We start from the raw sequence: 24,458 nt of genomic DNA on the forward strand, positions 1-24,458 counted from the left end.
TCTATAATGATGTTAGATGCACTAATCCAGGACATTTATGCAGCAATGGCAATAGATATCCAAGTGAGGATGATTTATGCTTGGAAGGGCAATTAGTCCAAAGTGGATGGTGTTGCCCTGTTAATGCTAATTTTGACATTCTTGGTGGTGGAAATTACAGAATTGGGAGAAGTTGCACAGTAAAAAATCTTCGAGTAAAAACTCGAAGATTTTTTACTGTGCAACTTCTCCCAATTCTGTAATTTCCACCACCAAGAATGTCAAAATTAGCATTAACAGGGCAACACCATCCACTTTGGACTAATTGCCCTTCCAAGCATAAATCATCCTCACTTGGATATCTATTGCCATTGCTGCATAAATGTCCTGGATTAGTGCATCTAACATCATTATAGAATAATGGAGCGTTCATTGTGCCCACATCTGTTCTTTCCACAAAAACCTGCAAAATGTTCCCCCATTATCTAACTGCTTATCTAAATTCCTTTGAAAATTTATATTGGATCTTCTTCCTCTGTACTGTTAAGCAGTGCAAATAAATTTGTCAAGTACCCATAACATTAAAAAAATTCCAATGTGCTTCATAGGAACATTATGAAACATGACATGTCAGTAAGCCACAGAAAGAGATACAGTATTAGTTCAGATATCAAAATCTTGGTCAAAGGAGCAGGTTTTAAGGAATGTCACAAAGATGAAATTGCAGCAGTGAAGGGCTTATGCTCGAAACGTCGAATTCTCTATTCCTGAGATGCTGCCTAACCTGCTGTGCTTTGACCAGCAACACATTTGCAGAAGTTGCACAGGCACATTTGGTGAGTTGCTGCTATATATATCCTATAGATTTCATGAATAATAGTAAATTGCAGGACGCATCAGATACAATAAGCTGTCTTTGTCTATTTGACACAAACAAATCCCCTGTTGTTGATTCTTCTCCAACATGCACAGCCAAATGCCAATGGGTTTTTGTGCATACTGAGACCTGGATCTGTGTGGATTGGACCTAAATATTCAACTCCAATTAGCTTGACTCTGTCAGTGTAGCCTCATAAAATTGTTTGGCAGTGTAAAAGCGTAATACAAGAAAAAAAATCCAATTGAAAGTAGCAATCGGCTCTTCTGGTCCTTTTAATTCATCAAATAAAATAAATTTACCGATGCAACTTCATGAGCACTTTTAAACAAAAATCACACCCTGAAAGTTCAAATGCATCATCTACTTTAATGTAAATTATATTTAAGATACTAAAACTAGGCCTCATATAAAGCATGATATATCATAAGTCTACATTTGATACACTGGGTTTTCATTATAGAGAGCTACATTTGACTAAATCTTCTGCTATTTAAATGTTAACAGCTGTTACAAGTAACCTCATCACTTTCAATTTATTGATTCTAGCCTATTTTGTGGATGTGTGGAGTTTGCATCAGTATTAAACAGTGGGATTCATCACTCTCCCTGCAAACAGGACACTCTTGCTGCTGTGTTCAGCAATTAATAGTAAGAAGGGTCTATTAAATTTAAGTTGAGGAGGCTTTGACATCGGCATCAAACCAACTCCTGTAACTGCTGTGGCTTCAGTTCCTCTTTCATCGACATCCAGAACTGCTTCATGAATCACCTAGAAAAACAGGGAAATATGAAATTTGATTAATAAAATCTGATCAATGACTGGAATTTTATTAGCCTTTAGAGAAAGTCTGGGAGGTAACAGGAGTGACAAAATGGCATCAGATAAAAGCCTGTTCCTGTTACTGTGGGACGGTATAGCTCGGCCAGTCAAAGGCAGATGCCCTGGTAAGGAACTACTCCTGTTTCACTGACATAATAATTATATTTGATTTATTACTGTCATGTAGACTGATGCACAGTGTCAAATATTGTTTTACATGAATCATGACATTCCTACAGTGTGGAAACAGGCCATTCAGCCAAACGCATCCACACTGACCCTCCAAAGAGTAACCTACCCAAACTTATTCCCCTATCTTACATTTACCTTGACTAATGCACCTAGCCTACACATCCCTGAATACTATGAGCAATTTAACTTGGCTAATTCACCTAACCTACACATGTTTGGACTGTGGGAGGAAACTGGAGCACCCGGAGAAAACCGCACAGATATGGGGAGAATGTGCAAACTCCATGCAGACAGTCACCCAAGGCTGGAATCAAACCCAGATCCCTGGTGCTGTGAGGTAGCAGCACTAATCACTGAGCCACTGTGGCACCACATGCTTTATAGGCAGATTGTACTATACAAGAGCATTAGGGTAACAGAACAAAATGCAGGATATAGTATTAGTGATGCTGAGATGGTGCAGAGAGAGATCAACATTAACACAAGAGGCCAATTAAAAGGTCTGATAACTGTGGGGAAGAGGCTGTTCTTGAAAATGTATATTCAAACTTTCATATATTCTCTCCAATGGAAAGGGTGGAAGAGAATATCAATCGGGTGGGAGGGGTCTTTGATTATGTTTGATTGCTTTGCTGGTACAGTGGAAAGCATAGATGAAGTTAATGGATAGGAGGCCAGTTAATGTGATAGTCTAGGTTGTGTTCACAACCCCTTAGTTTCTCGCCATCTTGGAAAGAGAAGTTGCCATACCATGCTGTGATGCATCCAGACAGGATGCTTTCTCTAGTGCATTATGATGCTGGACATAGTAACATCTCTTCAAGATTCAGAGATCATTCCTTCGCTGTAGCCATCAAACTCTCTCTTCATTGTGATTACTATTACTTCAGCTTTATTGATTTTAATAGAGCCAGTACTGCTTTGAAACTTACTTTATTCTATACACTCACCTTCCATAAATTTATGTTGAGCTATGTCTTGAACCAAAATCTCCTTCTATAGCTTTTTATGGATAAATTTCCTTGAAGATTTCCTACTCTAATGTGGGAATTATTGAATCAAGCTTTGAGCTAAACTGTGAAGTTACAGTGACAGAGGAAAAACAGCTTTGACAAAATTCTTCAATATTATTTCCCAGAATGTCAAAACTGTGAAAGTTCCTTTTCCCTTCAGGATTCCCTAACATTTACAATGTATGTTTTGAAAACCAAAGTTTGGTAATTCTAAACTACTGTGTCCTCACATATCTCACCCTGGCATTGAAATTGCTACAAATTTCTTCTGCTACTTTAACAGTCAAATCACACTGTTTATGGTACAATATTAAACAATGTATTTAAAGTAGCACAATCTGCGTGTTATTATTCTGGAGCTATACTTGAACCTATACCAATTATTGTATTTAAGGGACCAAGTGTTTAATTTGGTTTCCCAATAAGTAATTTATGTGCTGCTGCAGTTCCACTCAAACACCAGAACTATAGAACTGTGTAGCACAAAGACTAGCCATTTTAACCCAATATCACTCCACTGGTTGTGTCAGACAGCTGCTCTATCAGTTCCTTCAGTTTCCTCATGACCTCAGAAAATGTTTTCAGGTCATTTTACCATTAATCTGTTTCATCCAAAGGGTCGAATTCACTGCCCAGTTTGGTGATTCATATGGAAACCCTCAACTCATTGAAAAGCGACCTGGACAAGCCCTTGGAGGACAGACACCTGCAAGTCTATGGACCAGGTGTTAGAAAATGGGATTAGGATGGGCACCTAATTTATTCAGCCGGTGCAAACATAATGGGCTGAAAGGCCTTTTGCTGTGCTGTAACTTCTGCACGGTTCTATGGTTTAGATATTTAGATACTGTTCATATTTCCCACAAGATCACATGGTTTTCATTGGGGTAGAGAATATATCTATACAGATGCACCAGGAATTGCAACTTCTGGGACAATCTGGATGGAATTGATGGTCTTTTTCGTCTTTGTATCAGAAGTATTAATTGTGAATGACTTTTGCTTGGATATCTGGCGCTTATTCATTGTTAACTTATGGATTCTGGAGTATTGTCTGTAATGTAGAATCATCTGATTATGTGTGCATTTGTCACAGTTGCAACTTTTCTGACCATGGACTATCTCTGGTTTTAAGACTCGTTCTAGTTTACACAGGTCAACGAGACATGGAAATTGTTATGCTGTGCTGTGCAGGTGAATTCTGATTACTTGGAGATAGAAACAAAGCAATGGCTTCTTGACACCAGAACCTCTGCCATTTAATTTGCCTTTAGGTAGCATAAAGTGAAACATTTCACAGATGCAGAACTCCAGAAAGATGACATGTAAGAGAAAAATCATAGGAAAATCTTGAAGGAATAGTTATGTCTTCTGATGATTATTCAAATTTTGATACTTGAACATTCAGACAACCAGTTCCACAACCTTTTATTAGTTGATTAAAGTTTGAGTATTATGTGTATGTCAGTTAAATGTTTTACCTTCGATACATGTACTGGTCCAGATTTAGTGATTTTGGAGAGATTCGCATTATTAGTGAAGACGTCTACAAGCCCCATTGTAATCAGCAGTTGCTTGAGTTGGTACGTCGATCTTAAAGACAACTTTGGGAGGCGTAGATCCACAGACCTATTTGGTATCAGAAAGAATACACTCATTTTCTCTAAACTTGTACATTCAGCTTACATTTTATTTTAACTTGTTATTGTCATTTCTTAATTTTGACCTCCAACATACATAATATAAATGATATATTCTCAGTTTCCATTCACCAACTCTATGCTATTTTACAAGGTGATGGTGATCTTTTCTTGTACATAGCTCTACTGCATATTTTCCTGGTATTTTCCTGAATGGTCATTATCCTAGCTGATGGCATTTCTCAGTTCAGACTCTGTGCTGCTTATTAATGCTTCTTCAGTTTGACTGATTAAAGAGATACTTGGTTATTGGCACTGCTCATACAGGTTTTAGCTACAATGTGGTTGTGGTGCTTTTTGGATCTCATGTTCCATTTTAAAATCTCATCAAAATTTTCTTCATTTGCGTAGATGCACCAAATTATTCAGTGCACCTACTGCAGTAAATATTTCTTTGCATCTTGTTTGAAGTAATACACTAGATGAGTCAAAATAGTATTTGTTTATAATCTCTACAGTGTGAAAACCGGCCATTTGGCCCATTGAATCCTCAGTGACCCTCTAAAGAGTATCCCACCCAAACCCAACCCCTGCCCTGTAACCCTGCATTTACCATGGCCAATCCAGCTAACCTACCCATCTTTGCATATGGGAAGGAAACCCACACAGACACAGGCAGAATGAACAAATTCCACATAGACAGTTGCCCGAGAGTGGAATCAAACCCAGGTCCCTGGTACTGTGGGTCAGCAGTGATAACCACTGAGCCACCATGCCAAGCCCATTAGTTCCATATCAATTTTTGAATCTAAGTAGAAATCAAAAACAATTTTTAAAATGAAAGAAATGTAAAGGAGTCATTATTAACCTTGAATAATTTTACTGAAAATATACAACTGACTTCAGAATAAATTTAAAATCATGCTTTTGAGCTGAACTCCCAAGTTTAAAACTTTTTCCTGTTAAATCGAAATCTATTTCTACAAGGAGAGATTCTTTATAGATTCCTGAGATTCCCTGAGCTCATAGACCCACCAGTTGTCCTGTTCCTAATTGCTATCCAATGCCCCCATTGGAAAAGCAACTTCTGGGTAGTTTGTGGGGGCAACATAGAAATTCCTCTGAAAAGTTTCCCTATAAATGGCTTGTGTCCATTGACTAGCTGTCTTATTAAACCATCTCAGCATAAATTTAAATTCCCGACTTACTCCAATCGGATTTGAACTCAGGCCTTCCAAATCATCACTAGAACATCATCATTATATCACTGCTTGCTATTACTAATCACGTAACATCACCACTATATCACGGCATCCCCCATATACTGCTAGGACTTTGCAAAGGGTCAGTATATCAGAAGTAGGATTCAAATCCATGCTTCAGAGAAACAGCAACCTGAAGACATTTGGATCAATCTGTCACACTGAACTCTCTTAAATTTGACCCTTCTGGCACCTCTTTCACAAAAGCAATAGATATTGGGGTGATAAGATCATGCAATATAAAAGTGAAGTTACCGCAAAACCATGGATCTTTTGCTGCCTTGTTACTGATTGTAACATACCACCTCCATGTTGGTGGAAAATAATTATATTTCATTGATGCAGCAAACTTACCCAATCCGTGATGATGTTATTAAATTTTGAAAATTGGTAATTGTCAAGTTTTGTTCCACTTCTGCTAATTTTCCTTGCTCTGGTAGTATAAGCACGAGAGAAGCATTTCCTTTATAAGGAATCAAAATCACAGAACTACGAAGTTCTTCATCATAATTCATATAATATCTTCCTTGCCTCTTCATCATTTGAACTTTAACTGTTGTTGTATCATCAACATGAAAGTCATCTTCATAGGTTTTCTGAGGATCAAAAGGTTTCACCCATTTACCTAAAAGAACCAAACAGTGATAATGAGAGATATTGTACATTGGACTCAAAATGTTTCTCTCTCCCTGTAAACTGCCAGAACTATTGAATTTCTCCAGCATTTTCTGGTTTTATATTATATTAAAGACAATAAGAGGCTTAGTTTACTCACTTGAATATGTGTATTTTTCTCAATTCATAAACATTAACAAAAATTGTTTTAAATCCTTCTATTGCCTTGATACTCCCTTTCAATAAAATTTCCTCCAACCTGAATTCCATTTACTTTAGTGTCATGCACAGCTCTTGTTTGAATAACTTGAATGCTTGCTATCGAGGCTGTAAGCTCACACATAGCCTCAAGTCTCTGAATTCCTTTCCCCTTAATCAACTTGTTCAGAGATGCCAATACACACATCTAGAGCAGGTAGGAATTGAACCTGCACTTACCAATCCAGTGGTAGGGACAGATCCCACATTATAATATTCTGCAAATATGAGCAACTACAAATTGCAAGTTACTATTAAAAGTCTATCCCTTTGGCTAAGTTTTTTTGTCACATGCCCTGGTATTGCTTAAGTGGCTCAGTGTCAAATCTTGCATCTTGAGATGTTTTGCAACACTAAAGGTCTATCAAGAAGCGTTGCTGGTACTGATTTCCTATATTAATCTTGAAGGGATGAAACAAAATTCTAAAAAAAATTCACAAAAATCACATGGTAAAACATTTGCTTTTATACTATTTCTACCAATGTAGGTATTATAACAAAATGACACCTTTTCTTTCTTCTTTCAGATCACCTTATTTGAATTTGAATGTGCGTAGGACTGGTGTGGGATGGAGGGATTCCTTCTTTCAGGCTTACAAAAGGACTATTTAGCTGAACTGAATACGCCCATTTGAGAAATTTTACCTTCCTTCTGTGAGGAAACAATTAGCCTCCACCAAAGATATTATGTTCTGATGATAAGGCTGAGTTCGAGAATTCAACAGCTTTTGTGGTCGTAAAACCTATCAAATTACTATTACTCAATGCATAATATCACTGAATTTTTATGATAGTCATTCTTTACTAAATTATATATTTCATGTCAAAACCAGGTTAGACTTTTTGACTTCCAATGCCTCCCTGTCATTCTGAAGGTCTTTTATAAGATCAAGGTCTCAAACAGAGTAGGTTTGGGATTAATTACTCTCTCAGCTTTATTGCTATAATTTGTTCAGGAAGACAGATTCCACATTATAATATTCTGCAAATATAAGCAACTACAAATTGCAACTTAGACAATGTCACCCCTTCACTCTTTGGCACCTTCCTGCAGGGAATTCCATTACCTCACAGCATATATATATATATATAAAAGGCCCTCTGATTTGTAAGGGTTACAAGTCTGTACACAACAATTGCACAGCTAAAATGAAACAAACTGTTTCATGTAATGTATGTTTAATAGCTCTGCCAGATTATAAAGAAAAGTGACTCCAGTAGAGGCAGAGGTCACATGATAACAAGCCAGCAGAGAGCTAATTATACAATTGCATCCTCCTATCATTTATGTTAACTCTTGCCCGTTCCACTTTTGCCAATCACTGCACATGTATGGCATGCATAAATCATGCAGGTCTCTAACGGTACAGATCTTCATTGCTGTTGGTTGTTTCTCATACATTTGATCTTTCCTGGTGTGATTCCTTCTAGAGGGAGTATTGCTTCCAAGTCAAGTGCTGTTGCCACTGTAACTGTTATTGTCAATCCATGCCTATTGCTGGGGAACAGAGGACCTCTGGGTCTGATGGTCTGTACTCTGTGCAGGTCATGACATTGTACCTTTCTGATCCACTGCCTGTAGTGAAGGAGATGTCTGTGGCTTCGTTGATATAGTTGTTTGCTCATGTTCATCACATACAATCGAAGTGCCAATTTTTTGTTGCCACATAGGCTGACATTTGTTTATAACATTTAACATTTGCTAGCAAAATTGTAAGGTTTTAACAATGTGAATTTTGTCATTCCTCCTTGACTTTGTCAATCACACCTATTTTAATCTTGACCTCAATAGTTTTTGCACTATTGGAAGAGTAGATTAGGACAGGCATGACATATATATTAGGTCTGCATTGCTTTCCATGTCTTTAGTAGGCGTGTTTCTCTGCTCAAGGATTACCTTGTATACATTTGGATTTTCATGATTTCTTTAGAATTCCTTTGGTGATCTTTACTGCTGCCTCAATCTTTCCATTTGACTAGGGATACTGTGGAGATGATATGTGGTGTTGAATTTCCCAATCCTTTATGAATTGAGGGCCATTGTCACTCAGTACAATGTTAAGAATGCCATAATGACTTTCAAACATTCTAATGTTTCATTGAAGTCAGTATGTGGAGGTGCTGGTGTTGGACTGGAGTGGACAAAGTCAGAAGTCACACAACAGCAGGTTATAGTCCAACAGGTTTATTTGAAATCACAAGCTTTTGCAGCACTCCAAAAGCTTGTGGTTTCAAATAAACCTGTCGGGTGATAACCTTCTGATATTGAAGTCATTGACGTCAGCTGGTCAACCTCCCTATGGTCAGAACAACAGTTGATAGTGACCAGGTAATCAATCTCTATGAGAGTGAAGTAGCCTACCTCAAACTTCATCTCAGACTGTTTATTCCATCAGTTTCTGTAAACTGATGTCTTTAATCAGTAACCGAGAGCCTTTGTAATTAGTATACCAATCACGCTATGCCAGCTCCAAAGAACAGAAAGGTCTTGGAGAAAGTACAGAGCATTCTGGCAGACCGAAAGGGCATCTCAAAAAACCCTCTGGTCTGGTGCTATGGAATTGTGTTTCCCAAGTTTATTATTCCCCTGCACTCTTTTGTCTGTATCTGTATAGAGATATTTAAAAGGGGGTTAGAGTTTTTACCTATATGTTGATAGTTCATAGCTTTCTGACTTGTGATTAGAACGTACTCATTTGTAATAAACTGCAATGATTGTTAACACAGGAACCACGTCAGTGTTTTCTGTTAATTCGTTTCCAACAAAGAGGTAAATAAAGGATTTTGCATGCTTTGATTAAATCATTCATTTTTGTGGCACAACGCTGAGCAGTGGGGCTTGAGAATCAGCAAAATTTCTCAAGAGGGTTGTAACAAAGATTGGGGCTTATAGTTGGATTACATTGAAACAGCAACGAGAATTTGGTTGCAGTATTAGGAAGTGATGGAGATAAAGAAAACACCAGGTTGTGTACTGCAAATAAGAAATGGCACTGGAAATTGCAAAGAATTTCCTGCAGGTGGCAGAGTTGTTAGTGACAGTCTTAAGTGAAACTACGCAAACCAGGTAAATTGAATTGCCAAATAATTTGGCGATGGTTTTATTTGCTAAATCTAAGAAAGCAAAGACATTCAAAGTACTAGCACAGCAGTTGTGTTTAATAGGAATACAAGAGACAAGGTATTCTAGGAATTGAAACAGCAGAGTTAGGTATGATTCATTTATATTTAAACCAACTTGAATTAAAGAAGCATGAGATACTATTCTAAAGGACAGAAAAAGATAAAGAAAAGGAACAGATTTATCAAGTCAGAAAGTGGAAATGATAAAAGTAAAACTTGAATTGAAAAGGGACAGTGAAAGGAGACAAGAAAGAGAGAAAAAGAGAGAAATAATCAGCTTCAAATGATGTATGTAAACAAAGCGACATTGGATGCTAATATAGACTTTGGTAAGGAGAATACAAGTCATAATTTGAAGTCCAGTCAGGGAATTTTTAGATTTGACCAGACTGTGCCAAAATTTAAGGAAAATGATTCAGAGATATTCTTTCAGAAAATAGCAAGACAAATGAATTAGCGAACCCTGACATTGCACATATAGAGTAAGCTGGCAGGTAAAGCATAGGAAATTTATACTTTGGTGTCAGAGGAGATTCAAGGGATCGTGATGCATTTAAGTTAAAAACTGTATTGTCTGCATATGAGTTAGTGCCTGAGTTACAAATTTTGAACAGTTGGGCAAACTTACATGGAACTTGAAAGAGTTAAGCAAAGCAATTTTGACAGGTGAATACAAGCACTAGATGCTAAAACACTGTATGCGATCCTTAAGGGCCCTTGTTTAGGACCTAGAGGTTGCAACTGCTAGACAGGCAACAGTACTGGCTGACAATTATGAATTATACAAAAAAACTAAACCTTTTGTTAGTCACCCTCAGAAATTCAAAAGGAATAGAAAGTGGGAGAGTGAAACAAAGTTAAATAGCAAAGGTCTAAAGAATAGATAGCTGGTAATAGCCCAGATTATACTCTTCAGATCAGAAAGGAGAGCTCTGGAGCTGAAAATGGGAGGTCAAATTGTCTCCATTGGAACAAATTACAATATATTCATTCAGGATGCTGGAATTTGTGAAGGAAACAGAGGCAAGTTAAGAATTAGTCTGAAAAGGAAACTCAAAAGAAAAATGATCCGGACAAAATTGAAGCTGTAACTACAAGTAAGCAACTGGGGGTAAACACTGCTGTGAGTGCAGTATAAGAACAGAGGATATTTGAGAGATTTGAAGGCACTTTGTCTAAATGGAAGATAATCCTTTTTTTTCAAAACTGTATAGCCAAATGTTTAACTATATAAAGGGATTCAAGGGCCACTCAAATTCTTTTCCTACAGAAAGATTTACTTTCCATCCAGGGTGCTCAATGAAAGTCAAAATATTCGTAAACAGGATAGGTGGAGATTATGTCATGCTTCCATTGTGCAAAGTCCAGTTAGAATATGGCTCACTATCAAGACTACTGGTAGCTCAGAGAATACTCATGTGGATGGAGGGCACTTACTCTTGAGGAATGATTAGACAGGAGTGAAAGTTATAACTTCACTTCTAATCATGGAAAGTCCAAGTGAGGCTAACGAGACAGAACAGATGCAAAAGTAGGTTCTTTGTATTTTTCCTTTGTTTGCAGAGACCAGAGCAGTGGTTAAATAAAGTCCATCATCAGAGATCTCATAAATAGCAAGACAAGTCAGGGTAGACAAAACTCTATTAAGGAAAGAGGATAATTCAAAAGAAGTGTTTGGTATGTCTTTGATATTTGAATTTTAGGAAGCAGATCCAAAGTTAAATAAGTTGGCATAGTCAGATCACATGGAAGCTGAGGCTAAAAGAGTTCTGGCGCAGTATTATACTGGAAACTGAATTGTGATGAGGAAGTGGAGGCATCTCCACAGGCCTGCAGATGAAGAATGTATAGTTATTCATCAAGTAGTGCTAGCACCCAGATATGGTAGGGAAATATTGGGTGTAGCACAGGAAATTCTTATGGCAGGACACATAGGAAAGTGGAAAATACAGATAGTAATGAACAGCTTTTTTTTACATGATTAAAGATGTGCAATTCTACAAAATGAAATGTACACCATCTAATTATGCCAGCACCTTTCATTCCCATACTGACTTTTAAAGCACCACTGGTCAGCTGCAGTCAAATCTGCTATAATGCAATAGTTCCGTTCTCATGCAATCCCACATTATAAGAAAATCACACAATAGCAGCACCATTTAACTAATGGGGCCAGAATCACATTATAACCAATACACTCTTCAAAAATTTGTGCTATAGGAACAGTGCCCTCAATTTGTTAATCACATTATAGCAAATTTGTGTTAACAAAACAAGTGCTATAGCAGAACGACTTGTATTAGGTGATTGTGTAGGACCACTGTCAAAAAAATAAATGCAGGACATCAGTATATATCCTTACTATAATAGATATGATACCTTGATTACCAGAAGCTATTTCTCTAAGGACATTATACCCAGGGTCGTCGTGGAAAAGTTAACTCAGCCTTTTTACTTACAATGGACTGCCAAATGAGATGCCATAGAGTCATAGAGTCACAGAGCTGTATAGCATGGAAACAGACCTTTTGGTCCAATCCATCCATGCTGACCAGATATCCCAACCTAATTTAGTCCTATTTGCCAGCACTTGGCCCATATCCCTCTAAACGTTTCCAATTCATTTATCCATCCAGACACCTTTGAAATGTTGCAATTTTACCAGCCTCCACCACTTCCTCTGGCAGCACATTCCATACGCGCACCACCCTCTGTGTGAAAATGTTGCCCCTTTGGCCTCTTTTGTACCTTTCCTCTCTCACCCTAAAACTATGCCCTCTAGTTCTGGACTCCCCCAGGTCAGGGAAAAGATTTTGTCTACTTACCCTATCCATGCCCCTCATGATTTTATAAACTTCTATAAGGTCACCCCTCAGCCTCCGACGCTCCAGGGAAAACAGCCCCAGCCTATTCAGCCTCTGCCTATTACACAAATCCTCCAACCCTGGTAACATCCTTATAAATCTTTTCTGAACCCTTTCAAGTTTCACAACATCCTTCCAATAGGGAGGGGACTAAAATTGCACACAAATTCCAAAAATGGCCTAAACAATATCTTGTACAGCCACAATGTGACCTCCAAACTCCTACACTCAGTACTCTGACCAATAAAGGAAAGTATACCAAACACCTTGATCACTATCCTATCTACCTGTGACTCCACTTTCAAGGAGCTATGAACCTGCACTCCAAGGTCTCTTTGTTCAGCAACTCCCGAGGACCTTACCATCAAGTGTGTAGGTCGTGCTCTGATTTGCTTTTCCAAATGCAGTATCTTGCATTTATCTACATTAAACTCCATCTGCCACTCCTCAGCCCATTTGCCAATCTGATCAAGATCCCATTGTAATTTGAGTTAACTTTCTTTACTGTCCACTACACCGTCCATTTTGGTGTCATCTGCAAACTTATTAACCATATCTCCTATGTTCACAACCAAATCATTTACATAAATAGAGGACCCAGCACTGATCGTTGTGGCATTCCACTGGTCACAGGCCTCCAGTCTGAAAAGCAACCTCCACCAACATCCTCTGTCTTCTTCCTTGAAGCCAGTTGTATATCCAAATGGCCAGTTCTCCCTGTATTCCATGAGATCTAACCTTCCTAACAGTCTCCCTGGGGAACCTTGTTGAATGCCTTCCTGATGTCCACATAGATCACATCCACTGTTCTGCCTCATCAATCCTCTTCGTTACTTCTTCAGAAAACTCAATCAAGTTCATGAGACATAATTTCCCACACACAAAGCCACGCTGACTCTCCCTAAGCAGTCCTTGCCTTTCCAAATATATGTAAATCCTGTCCCTCAGGATTCCCTCCAACAACTAGCCCATCATCGACTTTAAGCTCACCGGTCTATAGTTCCTTGGCTTGACCTTACCACCTTTCTTAAATAGAGGCATCACATTAGTCAACTTCCAGTCTTCTGGCACCCCATTTGTGACTATCGATGATAGAAATATTTCAGCAAGGGGCCCAGCAATCACTTCCCTAGCTTCCCATAGAATTCTAGGGTACACCTGATCAGGTCCTGGGGATTTATCCACACAAAGGCTGCCGTGCTGATCTTTGAGGGGCCCTATTCTCTCCCTGGTTACCCGTTTGTCCTTAATGTATTTGTAAGAACCCTTTGGATTCTCTTTAACCCTATTTGCCAAAACTATTTGCCCATGACTCCTTTTTGTCCTCCTGAGTTCCCTCTTAAGTATACTCCTACTGCCTTTATACTCTTCTAAGGATTCACTCAATCTCTCCCGTCTGTACCTGACATATGCTTCCTTCTTTTTCTGAACCAACCTCTCAATTTCTCTAGACATCCAGCAGTCCCTACACCTGCCATCCTTTCCTTTCACCCTGAAAATGTGTTGCTGGTTAAAGCACAGCAGGTCAGGCAGCATCCAAGGAACAGGAAACTCGACGTTTCGGGCCAGAGCCCTTCCTTTCACCCTACCAGGAATATACAGTCTCTGGACTCTCGTTATCTCGTTTCTGAAGGCTTCCCATTTTCTAGCCGTCCCTTTACCTGCGAACATGTGTCTAATAACATCATAATTAGCCATCCTCTAATTTAGACTTCAACTTTTAGATCCAGTCTATCCTTTTCCATCACTATTTTAAAACTAATGGAATCATGGTCAGTGGTCCCAAAGTGTTCCCCCACTGACACCTCAGACACCTCAGACTTATTTCGCAAGAGTAAGTCAAGTTTTGCACCTTTTCTAGTAGATATATCCACACACTGAATACAGCAGAGGTAAAGGTCACACGAGTACAGAAGGCCAGCGGTATATCAACAGCACAAATATATTTCTCCAAACTGAAATGGTTTGGTTCATACATTACCAGTATGAGAGCCAGCAAGAGTCAGCATTGTTAAAAAGAGATAAATATTATGAAAATGTATTATCATCCAAGTGATGAGCAGGAGCAGGTCATTTGGCTTCTTTCAAGCCTGTTCGGTATTTTAATAAGGTCATAGTTGATCTAATTGTCACCTCTGATTTGGAGATGCCGGTGTTGGACTGGGGTGTACAAAGTTAAAAATCACACAACACCAGGTTACAGTCCAACAGGTCTAATTGGAAGCACTAGCTTTTGGAGCACCACTTCTTCATCAGGCGCTCCGAAAGCTAGTGCTTCCAATTAAACCTGTTGGACTATAACCTGGTGATGTGTGATTTTTTAACTTTTGATTGTCATCTCAAATCTATAATCTCACCTACCCTGATAACCTTTCACCCACTTGCTTATTAAGAATCTATTCACCTATGCCTTAAGAATATTCGAAGACCTCCACTACCTTTTGAAGAGAAGAATTCCAAAGATTTATTTGCTTAAGGAGAAAAAAAAAATTTCATCTGTCATAAACGAATGACCCCCTTTTTTTCCCCCAATGATTAATCCTCTTAGTAGTTTCTCCCACAAGAGGGAATATCCTTTCCACATCGAACCTTATCAAGCTCCCTAAGGATCTCATATATTTCAACCAAGTCACTTCTTAATTCCAGCGAATACAAGCCTAGCCTATTCAGTCTTTCCCCTTTAAACAACTGGCCATTTCCAGCAGGTTGTCTGAACTGCTACTGACATATTGATTCCTTACAAAGGGTTACCAGCACTATGTACAATGCTCCAGATGTGGTCTCAGCAAGGCTCTGTACAACTGAAGCATAACCACTCTATTTTTGAATTAAATACCCCACCGAATAAACAATAAAATTCCATTGGCTTTCCTAATTACTTTCTGTGCACGCATATAGGGAGTCTCAGATTAAATGTCAAATTTATGAATGTGATCATATACATGGCTGTAATTTTAAAGATCTGATATATGAACATTTTCTGCACTTATGTACATTGTTCTCCATTGCCCTGCATTGTGCTCTGAATAAGTAATGATCAACTTGCAAACAAATTCCAGAAGGCATCCTGTTCACAATCTGGCAACTGTCTGTGCTAACTTTTTTCAATTCAGGTACTAGGTCACCCGATACCCTCTGCTTCTCAGAACTCTGCAATAACTCATTATTTAGATAATGTTTCTTTTTTATTATTCCTGTCAAATGGATAATTCACATATCCCTCTATTTGACAGTCTTTGCATACTCACGAATTATAAACAATATCCATTTGCTGCCTCAATTTACATTTTACATTTTAACCTACCTTTGTGTGATAGCAAGTTTAGCAACCATGTAAATTCACCCAAATAATTTCTAGATATTTTCTAATCAACCTGTTCAGACATATTATTACAGACCACTTGAGTAGGTGGGACTTGAACCTAGGTTCAAAGGTAAGGACACTACCACTGCACAACAAGAGCACTGATTGAACATCTATATCCAAGTCACCGCATAAATTGTAAAAGGTTGAGCGAATGAGCCTTGCACTAATCAGGACAAATTTGTGCCAACTTCAAATGATCAGAACAAATTATTCTACAGGAGACAAAGGTGCTGATTGGTTGGCAAGTCAATTCTGATTGGCTGACATGGTGCCATGGAGAAAGCAATGAAGAAGTTGAAGTGAAATGCGTTAACTGTCATTCAGCTGAGATCAGTGTTGAGTTGGGGTCAAAGGAACAGCATTATCATGGCTCTTTTGGTTCTAAATGGAGTGAATTCACTTCAAATTAAATGCTTGTGCTTTATTGACGTGATGTATAATTTAAGTCAAGCATCCTTATGTTTTCAGTTTACATAATGCTAATTGAAGAAATCTGAGAAGCTAGCAGTATGAATTCCTTCTGTCAGCATTGCCATGGGCAAGAGTGAAGACATCTTTTTGACAAAGTATCCTGGATACTTGCCGAGTTTCAGCATTGTGAACAGTTCCTCAATTATTCCACCATCCAATTCCATTTAGTTGTCATCAATATTTACTATGAAAAAAATATAATTGCAAAATCTACTGAAGGAGAAAAATAAAAGAAACAGAAGAAGCAGAAAAAGAAACAATGGATTGCAACATCCTTTTACCAGTGAGACCTTGGAATCCAGCTCAAACTGGTGAGATGAAAGGCCTGCTTTACTGTTAGCTGGAAATGAAATTAATGTGGCCAGTTGCAACTCTATTAATGAATATGAGTTATCAGCATTAACTATTCCAAATTTAGTCATTAAAGAGCATTACTATTAGGATCAGACACAGAAGGGCAACAAAATGACTAGTGAGTGAAATAGAAAATTTGTATTGATGCTGGAGGGATGAAGGCAGGGTGTTTTTGAGACAGAATGAGAAGTGCTTTGCTCTCCTGTCATCTGTGCTGTATATGACCTCAGACTGTTTGAAATTATAACAGGAAATGGTTATCTTTAACAAAAGGGAATCTAGCCATCTCCCTTTGACACTGAACAGTATTGCTACAACAGAATTCCCAATATCCATATCCTGGGAGTTACCATTGATCAGAAATTTAACTGGACCAAGTATATAATTACTGTGGGAACAAGAACTGTGATTGAGGTTGGGAAATCTGCACCAAATAATTTGCTTGAGAAACCAAAAACTGTCCATCATCAATGAGGCTCAAGTCAAGAGTTTGATGGGATATTCCTCACATCTCTGGGGAAATGCAGCTTCAAAACCATTCAAAACCTTGACACCATCCTTGACTGATTCTCCATCCACCACATCAAACACTCCCTCCGTCCACCACTGACACAAAGTGGTGCTATCTACAAGTTGTAGTGCAGCAATTCATGAAGCCTCCTTCAAATACATTTTCAAAAATATGACCTCTACAACTCAAATGACTAGGTCAGCAAGTGCATGAGAACACTACCATATGCAAATTTCACTCCTAGGTGCACACCATCCTGACCTGGAAGTATAATACTGTTCCTTCACTGTTACTAGATACAAATCTTGGAACTCGTTTCCTAACACCATCTCTTTAAGAGCAATTCAGAAGAACAAAACTGGAAAGGCAAGTTGTAAGGTGAACCAAAGAAAAGTGATGTTTAACTGCATGTTATTTTATCAATGACTGACCCTGCAAAATATGAATTGGTTTAAAGGTCAAGTGAATTACCAAACCTGTTGAGTTTCCCATATACACAGTGAAAAATTACTTCACTTCCATGAAGGTGTGGGGAATGCTAGATGACAAGAGAAATTAAGGTTTTAGTTAAGAAAAAGAAGGAAGCATATGACAGGTATACACTGCAGAAATCAAGTGAATCCTTAGAAGAGTATAAAGGCAGTAGGAGGGAAATCAGGACGGCAAAAAGGAGACATGCGATTGTTTTGACAAATAGGGTTAAAAGTAGAATCCAAAGGGACTCTACTAGTACATTAAGGACAAGAGGGTAATGAGAGAGAATAGAGTCCCTCAAAGATCAACAAGGCAGCATTTGTGTGGAATCACAGGAGATGGGGAAGATACTAAACGAGTATTTTTCATCAGTGTTTACTATGGAAAAGGATTTGGAAGATATAGAATGTGGAGAAATAGATGATGACATCTTGAAAAATATCCGTAATTACAGAGGAGATGGTGCTGGATGTCTTAAAATGCATGAAGGTGAAAAAATCCCCAAGACCTGACCTAGAACTCTGTGGGACCTTGGAAAGTGATTGCTGAGCCCCTTGCTGAGATATTTTGATCATTGGTAGTCACAGGTATGGTGTGGGAAGACTAGCGATTAGGTAACGTGGTGCCACTATTTAAGCAAGGTGGTACGGAAACGTCAGGAAAAGGTGATAAGGAATAGACCAGTGAGCAAGATATCAGTGGTGAGCAAGTTGTTGGAAGGAATCCTGAGGGACAGGGTTTACATGCATCTGGAAAAGCATGTATGGATTAGGGATAGTCAACATGGTTTTGTGCATGGGAAATCATGTTTCACTAATGTTTTTTGAAGTAGCAAAGAAGATTAATGAGGCCAGAATGGTGGATATGATCTATATGGACTTCAGTAAGGCATTCAACAAGGTTTCTCATGGTAGACTGGTTAGCAAGGTTAGATCACATGGAGTACTAGCCAGTTGGACAGAGAATTGGCTCAAAGGTAGAAGATAGAGGGTAGTGGTGGAGGGTTGCCTTTCAGACTGGAGGCCTGTGACCAGTGGTGTGCCACAACAATCGGTGCTGAGTCCACTGCTTTTCATTATTTATATAAATGATGTGGTTGCGAACATAGGAGGTGTAGTTACTAAGTTTGCAGATAACACCAAAACTGGAGGTGTAGTGGACAGCAAAGAGGGTTATCTCAGTGTCCAACGGGATCTTGATCAGATGGGCCAATGAGCTGAGAAGTGGCTGATGAAGTTTACTTTAGATAAATGTGAGGTGCTGCATTTTGGAAAGGCAAATCAGAGCAGGGCTTATACATTTAATGGTAAGGTCTTGGGACCTTGGAGTGCAGGTTCATAGTTCCTTGAAAGTGGAATCGCAGGTAGATAGGATAGTGAAGGTAGTGTTTGATATGCTTTCCTTATTAATCAGAGCATTGACTTTAGGAGTTGGAAATCATGTTGTGGCTGTACAGGGCATTGATTAGGTAACTTTTGGAATATATGTGTAATTCTGGGGTCCCTCTTATCGGGAGGATGCTGTGTAACTTGAAACGGTTCAGAAAAGATTTTCAAGGATGTTGCCAGGTTTGGAGCATTTGAGCTACAGCGAGAGGCTGAATAGGCTGAGGCTGTTTTCCTTGGGGCGTTGGAGGCTGAGGGATGACCTTGTAGACGTTTATAAAATCACAAGGGGCATGGATAGGATAAATTGACAAGGTCTTTTCCCTGGGGTGAGGGAGTCCAGAACTAGAGGGCACAGGTTTAAGGGTGAGAGGGGAAAGATTTAAAAGGGAACTAAGGGACAACTTTTTCACGCAAAAGGTGGTGCGTGTATGAAATGAGCTGCCAGAGGAAGTGGTGGAGGCTGGTACAATTCTAACATTTAAAAGGCATCGGGATGGGTATATGATTTCAAAGGGTTTAGAGGGATATGAGACAAGTGCTGGAAAATGGGACTAGATTAGTTTACGATATCTGTTCGGCATGGACGAGTTGGACTGAAGGGTTTGTTTCCATGCTGTACATCTCTATGACTAAATGCAAGCTACATATTGATAGCAATGTCTTGTCGATGTTTTTGGTCAGTTTGTGAGCTTATTTAGGCAGGTATATCTGCAGGAGACCATTGACATTTGCACCAGAACCATTTTTTTATGAAATGTAGATAAATTGCATTTGTTTTCATTTAATTTATGCAGGTAAAAACAATGACTGCAGATGCTGGAATCCAGAGTCTAGATTAGAATGGTGCTGGAAAAGCACAGCAGTTCAGGCAGCATCTGAGGAGCAGTAAAATTAACATTTCAGGCAAAAGCCCTTAAACAGAAACTTATGCAGTCAAGTTCCGTATCAATGATGGATGCCAAATTGATGGTGTTTCCTCAAGTTCCAGCCTTACTGATATTTTTGTTAGTTTCCATGTGAACACATATATTTGGTGAAGCGTGTACTAATGTCTTATATCAAGCCTATTTCAGATATTTAGATGATGTAACAATTTTTGGTTTTGCAGCCACAAGTATAGTTTTCCATTCACACTCCAATATGCTTCATCCTGCTCCCAAATTCACTCAATGTGCCTCTCTGTTACTTACTTTCACTCATCCTTTGGGTCCTAGTTAATTGATCACCTTGCAAGTCTGATACCGAAAGAGAATGCATTGAACCTATCATACTGGATATTAGCTATCTTGATCAGATCATTACTCATAGTGTGTTTTGCAAACTCATGGGTGAAGACTTTCAGACTTGAAAAGTTCCTGGTCTTCTTAAATTTACACTGGAGGGGCAAGATGTCTCCAAAATACAACATAAGCAAGCCACTTCTCACTGTTATTATGCAGTTGCTACGTGAGTCTGATTTTCCACTAAAAGGATGGTGCCACCAATCCAAAATGACATGTTGCCAACAAGACAATTGAGCAACCTCATGTACAAATTTCTGATCTGATATGATGCCAATAACAGAAGCCTTATTTTTTCATACTTAGCTGACAAATTAAACACAATGTTCCTTTAGTTATTTGTAATTGGTAGGGTACAGACTGGACTCAGACAGTCTGCAAAATCCAAACATAAATCTCCTGTTAAAAATGATGCTACAATTGGGCAACATCTGCTGAAAATGCCAAAGAATAAAGTGGCAACTAATTTCATATAATTGATCAAGCTCATAACTTGGATCATTCACACATTCATAGACATGCACTCCTTCCATTAACAAAAGGAACATGATCAAGCCTTGCATCTTGTTTGAATTATTGAGGAGCTTGGATGTGAACATATTTCTCTATTCTCTGAGGCAAAGTCTTGACTAATTAGTGTTGTCATGTCAATCAGAACTATTCATAAATTGCTGTGATCATTTGAAATTTGGTATTCTTGCATGTGTCCTCAGAACTCCAAGATAAGAAATGCTCTGGAAACATGTTTCTCTTTCTAGCTCTCAACATTTAAGATTGAAAATCTTTTATTCCACCAGTATTTTGAAGTGAACAAGAACTTCACTTCCCAAAAGCTTCATTCTCTGACTTTTTAAGTGAAGTTGCGCTGCTGAATGACACACAGATTTGTGCTGTAGAAATTCTAAAAACTAAGTTAACTCACAATGCAAATTATGAGCAATGATATCTAAACATTAGAATTTCACCTAGAGATCTACACCTTCGATAATTTTAAAGATAGTAGGAATGAAGTTCTGATATAGTATGCATCGGTTAGTAAAATGTGAAATGAAAAGTAATTACAAAAGTTTGATATTTTTAAATGTGGATGTCGTTGATAAAAATGTTCGGTTTGACTTGGAGATTCTACTGAGGTTTTGACACCAATCTTGCCAGCAGATGAATCTGCACCCATCAAAACTAGGAATTTGCTTTGGGAAGCCAATAAGTAGTTGTACTTAAGTTTAACTTGGGATTGAACAGTGTTATAAGAATTGGATATCTGGTCCCTTCACATATATCCCTTTGTGTTTTACCTATCTGCTGGAAAGAACTCTTTCATAAGATGTAGTTGGATGTAAATCTACAGAATTGTTGGGTGAGCAAATATACAGACACTTAAAGCAATCTACATCACAGTGCTAGTGTGGATTTCATGGGGAGCTATATGCCCTGAAGCCAAGTTATTTGGGAGCTAATTATCAATAGCCATTTTATGCACAGGGCAGACAGTGTTAATTGGCTCAGGGTGAGACTTGAATCTTGCATCTGGGAAGGAAGTCCTGCCTTAGGCAGTAGCTTGCCAATCTGATTGGTTGCCAGCTCTGTAGTTCTGGCCGCACCAGATACAGGTGCTCGTGGCCATTGCTAGGAATTTGGCTGCTGGTCTCCAAAGAAGGGGAAATAAAAGAGCCTGGACTTAAAGTAGATCTGGGGAAACTGCGGAATCAGGCTGGCAGACCCCAATGATTGGCTAAATTTGAGGATTTAGGGAATGGAGGTATGGTCATGGGGAAATGGAGGGGATGAGAAGAGGAGCACTTTGTGGTGTGCCTTAAATGGACAGAGAGGATTTCAAAAGGAGGTTACCACTGTCTTATCTGTCATCCACCTGTGGAATAAAATCTGCTGGACCACTCCCTTCACATGGACTGTCCCCAGCTGGCGTAAATAGAGATGGAGATTAAATAAAGCTGTCAAGTGGTCACTCTCTGCAATATGTGCCCCTCCTTCTACCCATGAGCTCCACCTTGAACATGTCAGTAGTGTTGGGGGTGGGGGAGGGTTAGTACTGTAAAACCTGGCCCTTCTTGTTATATTTCAGCTGAATAATAACTTTGCTCCACCTTGGCATTTCTAGCTGCCAAAATAAACTTTCACTTTTTGCCAAATGATTTATTCAGAAACTTGACCAAATTTCAAAGCCTAGGCTGATTTTCTTTCTAAAGTAGACATGTTTCCTCCATTGATCTTTATGAAGGTGAGCAGCATTCCCTTTTTATCCACAAAAACCTCAACTTCCAACCACCCCCCTCCCCAGTTGGTTGGTCTGAAGTCCTTCCATCAAGATGCCTGGTCCCATTGCTTACCCAACACATCCACTTCCTCTTTCCACTTGGGCTCCTTTGGAATTGGCTAGAGCAAAAATATAACTTTCTGATCTGAGGTCCTTGTTTGGAATCAAGTTCTTTTTTTCTAAATAAGTGGCCTGTCATAAACACTGAAACTCTTGAAAGCAGATTTTAATTTAAAAACAATTTTAAAAAGTTCTAGCTTACACCAAGGCCATCCATCCACATATCTCAACTATTTTATGGATATAATTGATCGAAAAATATCAAACCTGTCAGTCATTAACTCATCTAAGTTAATTTATTAACTATAAGTTGTCGCACTAAAGTTCATAAGATAGCTTGGATGGAAAAAAAATTAGTGTTCTCAGGTTTGACTAGTTTAACTAGACCAAAGACGAATTCCTTACCAATACAACTTACTTCATTAATTCACTGCACTAGTAGTCTTCAATGTGTAGAACAATGAGAATATTTTAACCCAGCAAAGACAAGTTCCAAACAAATTGAAGGTATGTTCCTTCCTGAAATCAGAAAGCCACACTTCTATTTCCAAATATGTAAACATGATATAGCATTAAAAAACTTCTTACCTTTGAACAAGATATAATTAATAAGAACCATTACAGTGTTCCGATTAAGCGTTTTAATGAATTCTTGGATTTTGCCATTTGTTTGTTTTCTCACGTAAGCATTGATCTTTCTTTTTGCTTTGTCTAACACTCTGAAATCAGTACTGACTGTCTCTGCCTTATAAAATTGCCTTGTATCGTCAAGGAATTTCTTTTGAAGATTTAGTCCCTGCTGGATGTGGAGAGAGCTCCCCATCGTCATATGCAGCTCACTGTTTTCACTGGTTAACTCTTGCAGGAGGTATCTGAATGTTGCATGCACCTCGGCTGCATCATTCTTTGACATATTGGAGTACCCAAGAACACGTAGTAGTTGATTCAGAGTGTTATGTTTTGCACCCAGTGACAACATGGCCAGGCTGGAGGAGATGCTTATAGGAGAGAAGAAAATATTCTTGGAAGTTGAGCTTGGCTGGGAGGCAATCTGTCTGTAGAGACGCAAGGCAAAATCTGTATTTGCAGCTGAAAGTTTGAGTGCAGACAGATTGTTTTTAGTTCTTGAAGCAGAATGCGCTTGTTGAATTGTAGCCTTCATTGCAGTCATTTTTCCACTAGCAATGGCTCTTCCACTGTAGAGCACAGTGAGCAACAAAGCTACAGGAATCAGCTTCCTCATCTTAACCTGCAAAGGAAAGAACAAACTTGTTTTGCAATGCTTTGAAAGTGCAACCTTAATGAGGTTGCTTTTTACGCTTAGTAAGCTTAATGAGTTCTAAAGACTTCTAAATATTATCAACTTAGCTTCTAAGACTAATCATTTGGTAAACAGTTTCTTACTTGATGTCTGATTGTAGTTTAGGTTCCTTTAACCTAAAGTGAAGCAAGCTGTACTTACCGTGATTTTCTTCTCCCTTCTACATGGTCCTTGGTGTATAATGCTAATTTATACCACAGAAATTGTAAACAGATCTGTTATGCATTAATCAGTAAACTGACCTTTGCTCTGATGGTCAACATTTCTATAAATGGCGTCTGCATTGCAAATATAATCTGTGTAGCTTGTAT

At 38.6% G+C, this 24,458-nt stretch overlaps 1 protein-coding gene across 1 annotated transcript; it reads right to left on the reverse strand.

Annotated features, from left to right (window-relative positions):
* Positions 1–1,439: 1,439 nt before the first annotated feature.
* LOC132818213 (alpha-1-antitrypsin-like protein GS55-MS) lies at positions 1,440–24,069 on the reverse strand. Its single transcript, XM_060828993.1, has 4 exons — positions 23,415–24,069; positions 6,141–6,411; positions 4,366–4,513; positions 1,440–1,628 (listed from the first exon to the last, which is right to left on the reverse strand). The coding sequence occupies exons 1-4, from the start codon at positions 24,067–24,069 to the stop codon at positions 1,440–1,442; spliced, it is 1,263 nt and encodes a 420-aa protein (XP_060684976.1).
* Positions 24,070–24,458: the final 389 nt, after the last annotated feature.

Source organism: Hemiscyllium ocellatum, chromosome 8, assembly GCF_020745735.1.
Source record: "Hemiscyllium ocellatum isolate sHemOce1 chromosome 8, sHemOce1.pat.X.cur, whole genome shotgun sequence".
NCBI lineage: Eukaryota > Metazoa > Chordata > Chondrichthyes > Orectolobiformes > Hemiscylliidae > Hemiscyllium > Hemiscyllium ocellatum.

Coding starts and splice junctions, on each gene's coding strand:
- LOC132818213 (XM_060828993.1), bottom strand. CDS start 24,069: ATGAGGAAGCTGATTCCTGTAGCTTTGTTGCTCACTGTGCTCTACAGT. Junction 6,412..23,414: donor TAATTATATCTTGTTCAAAG/GTAAGAAGTTTT, acceptor TGGTTCTTTTAG/GTAAATGGGTGAAACCTTTT. Junction 1,629..4,365: donor GACCAGTACATGTATCGAAG/GTAAAACATTTA, acceptor CTGTTTTTCTAG/GTGATTCATGAAGCAGTTCT.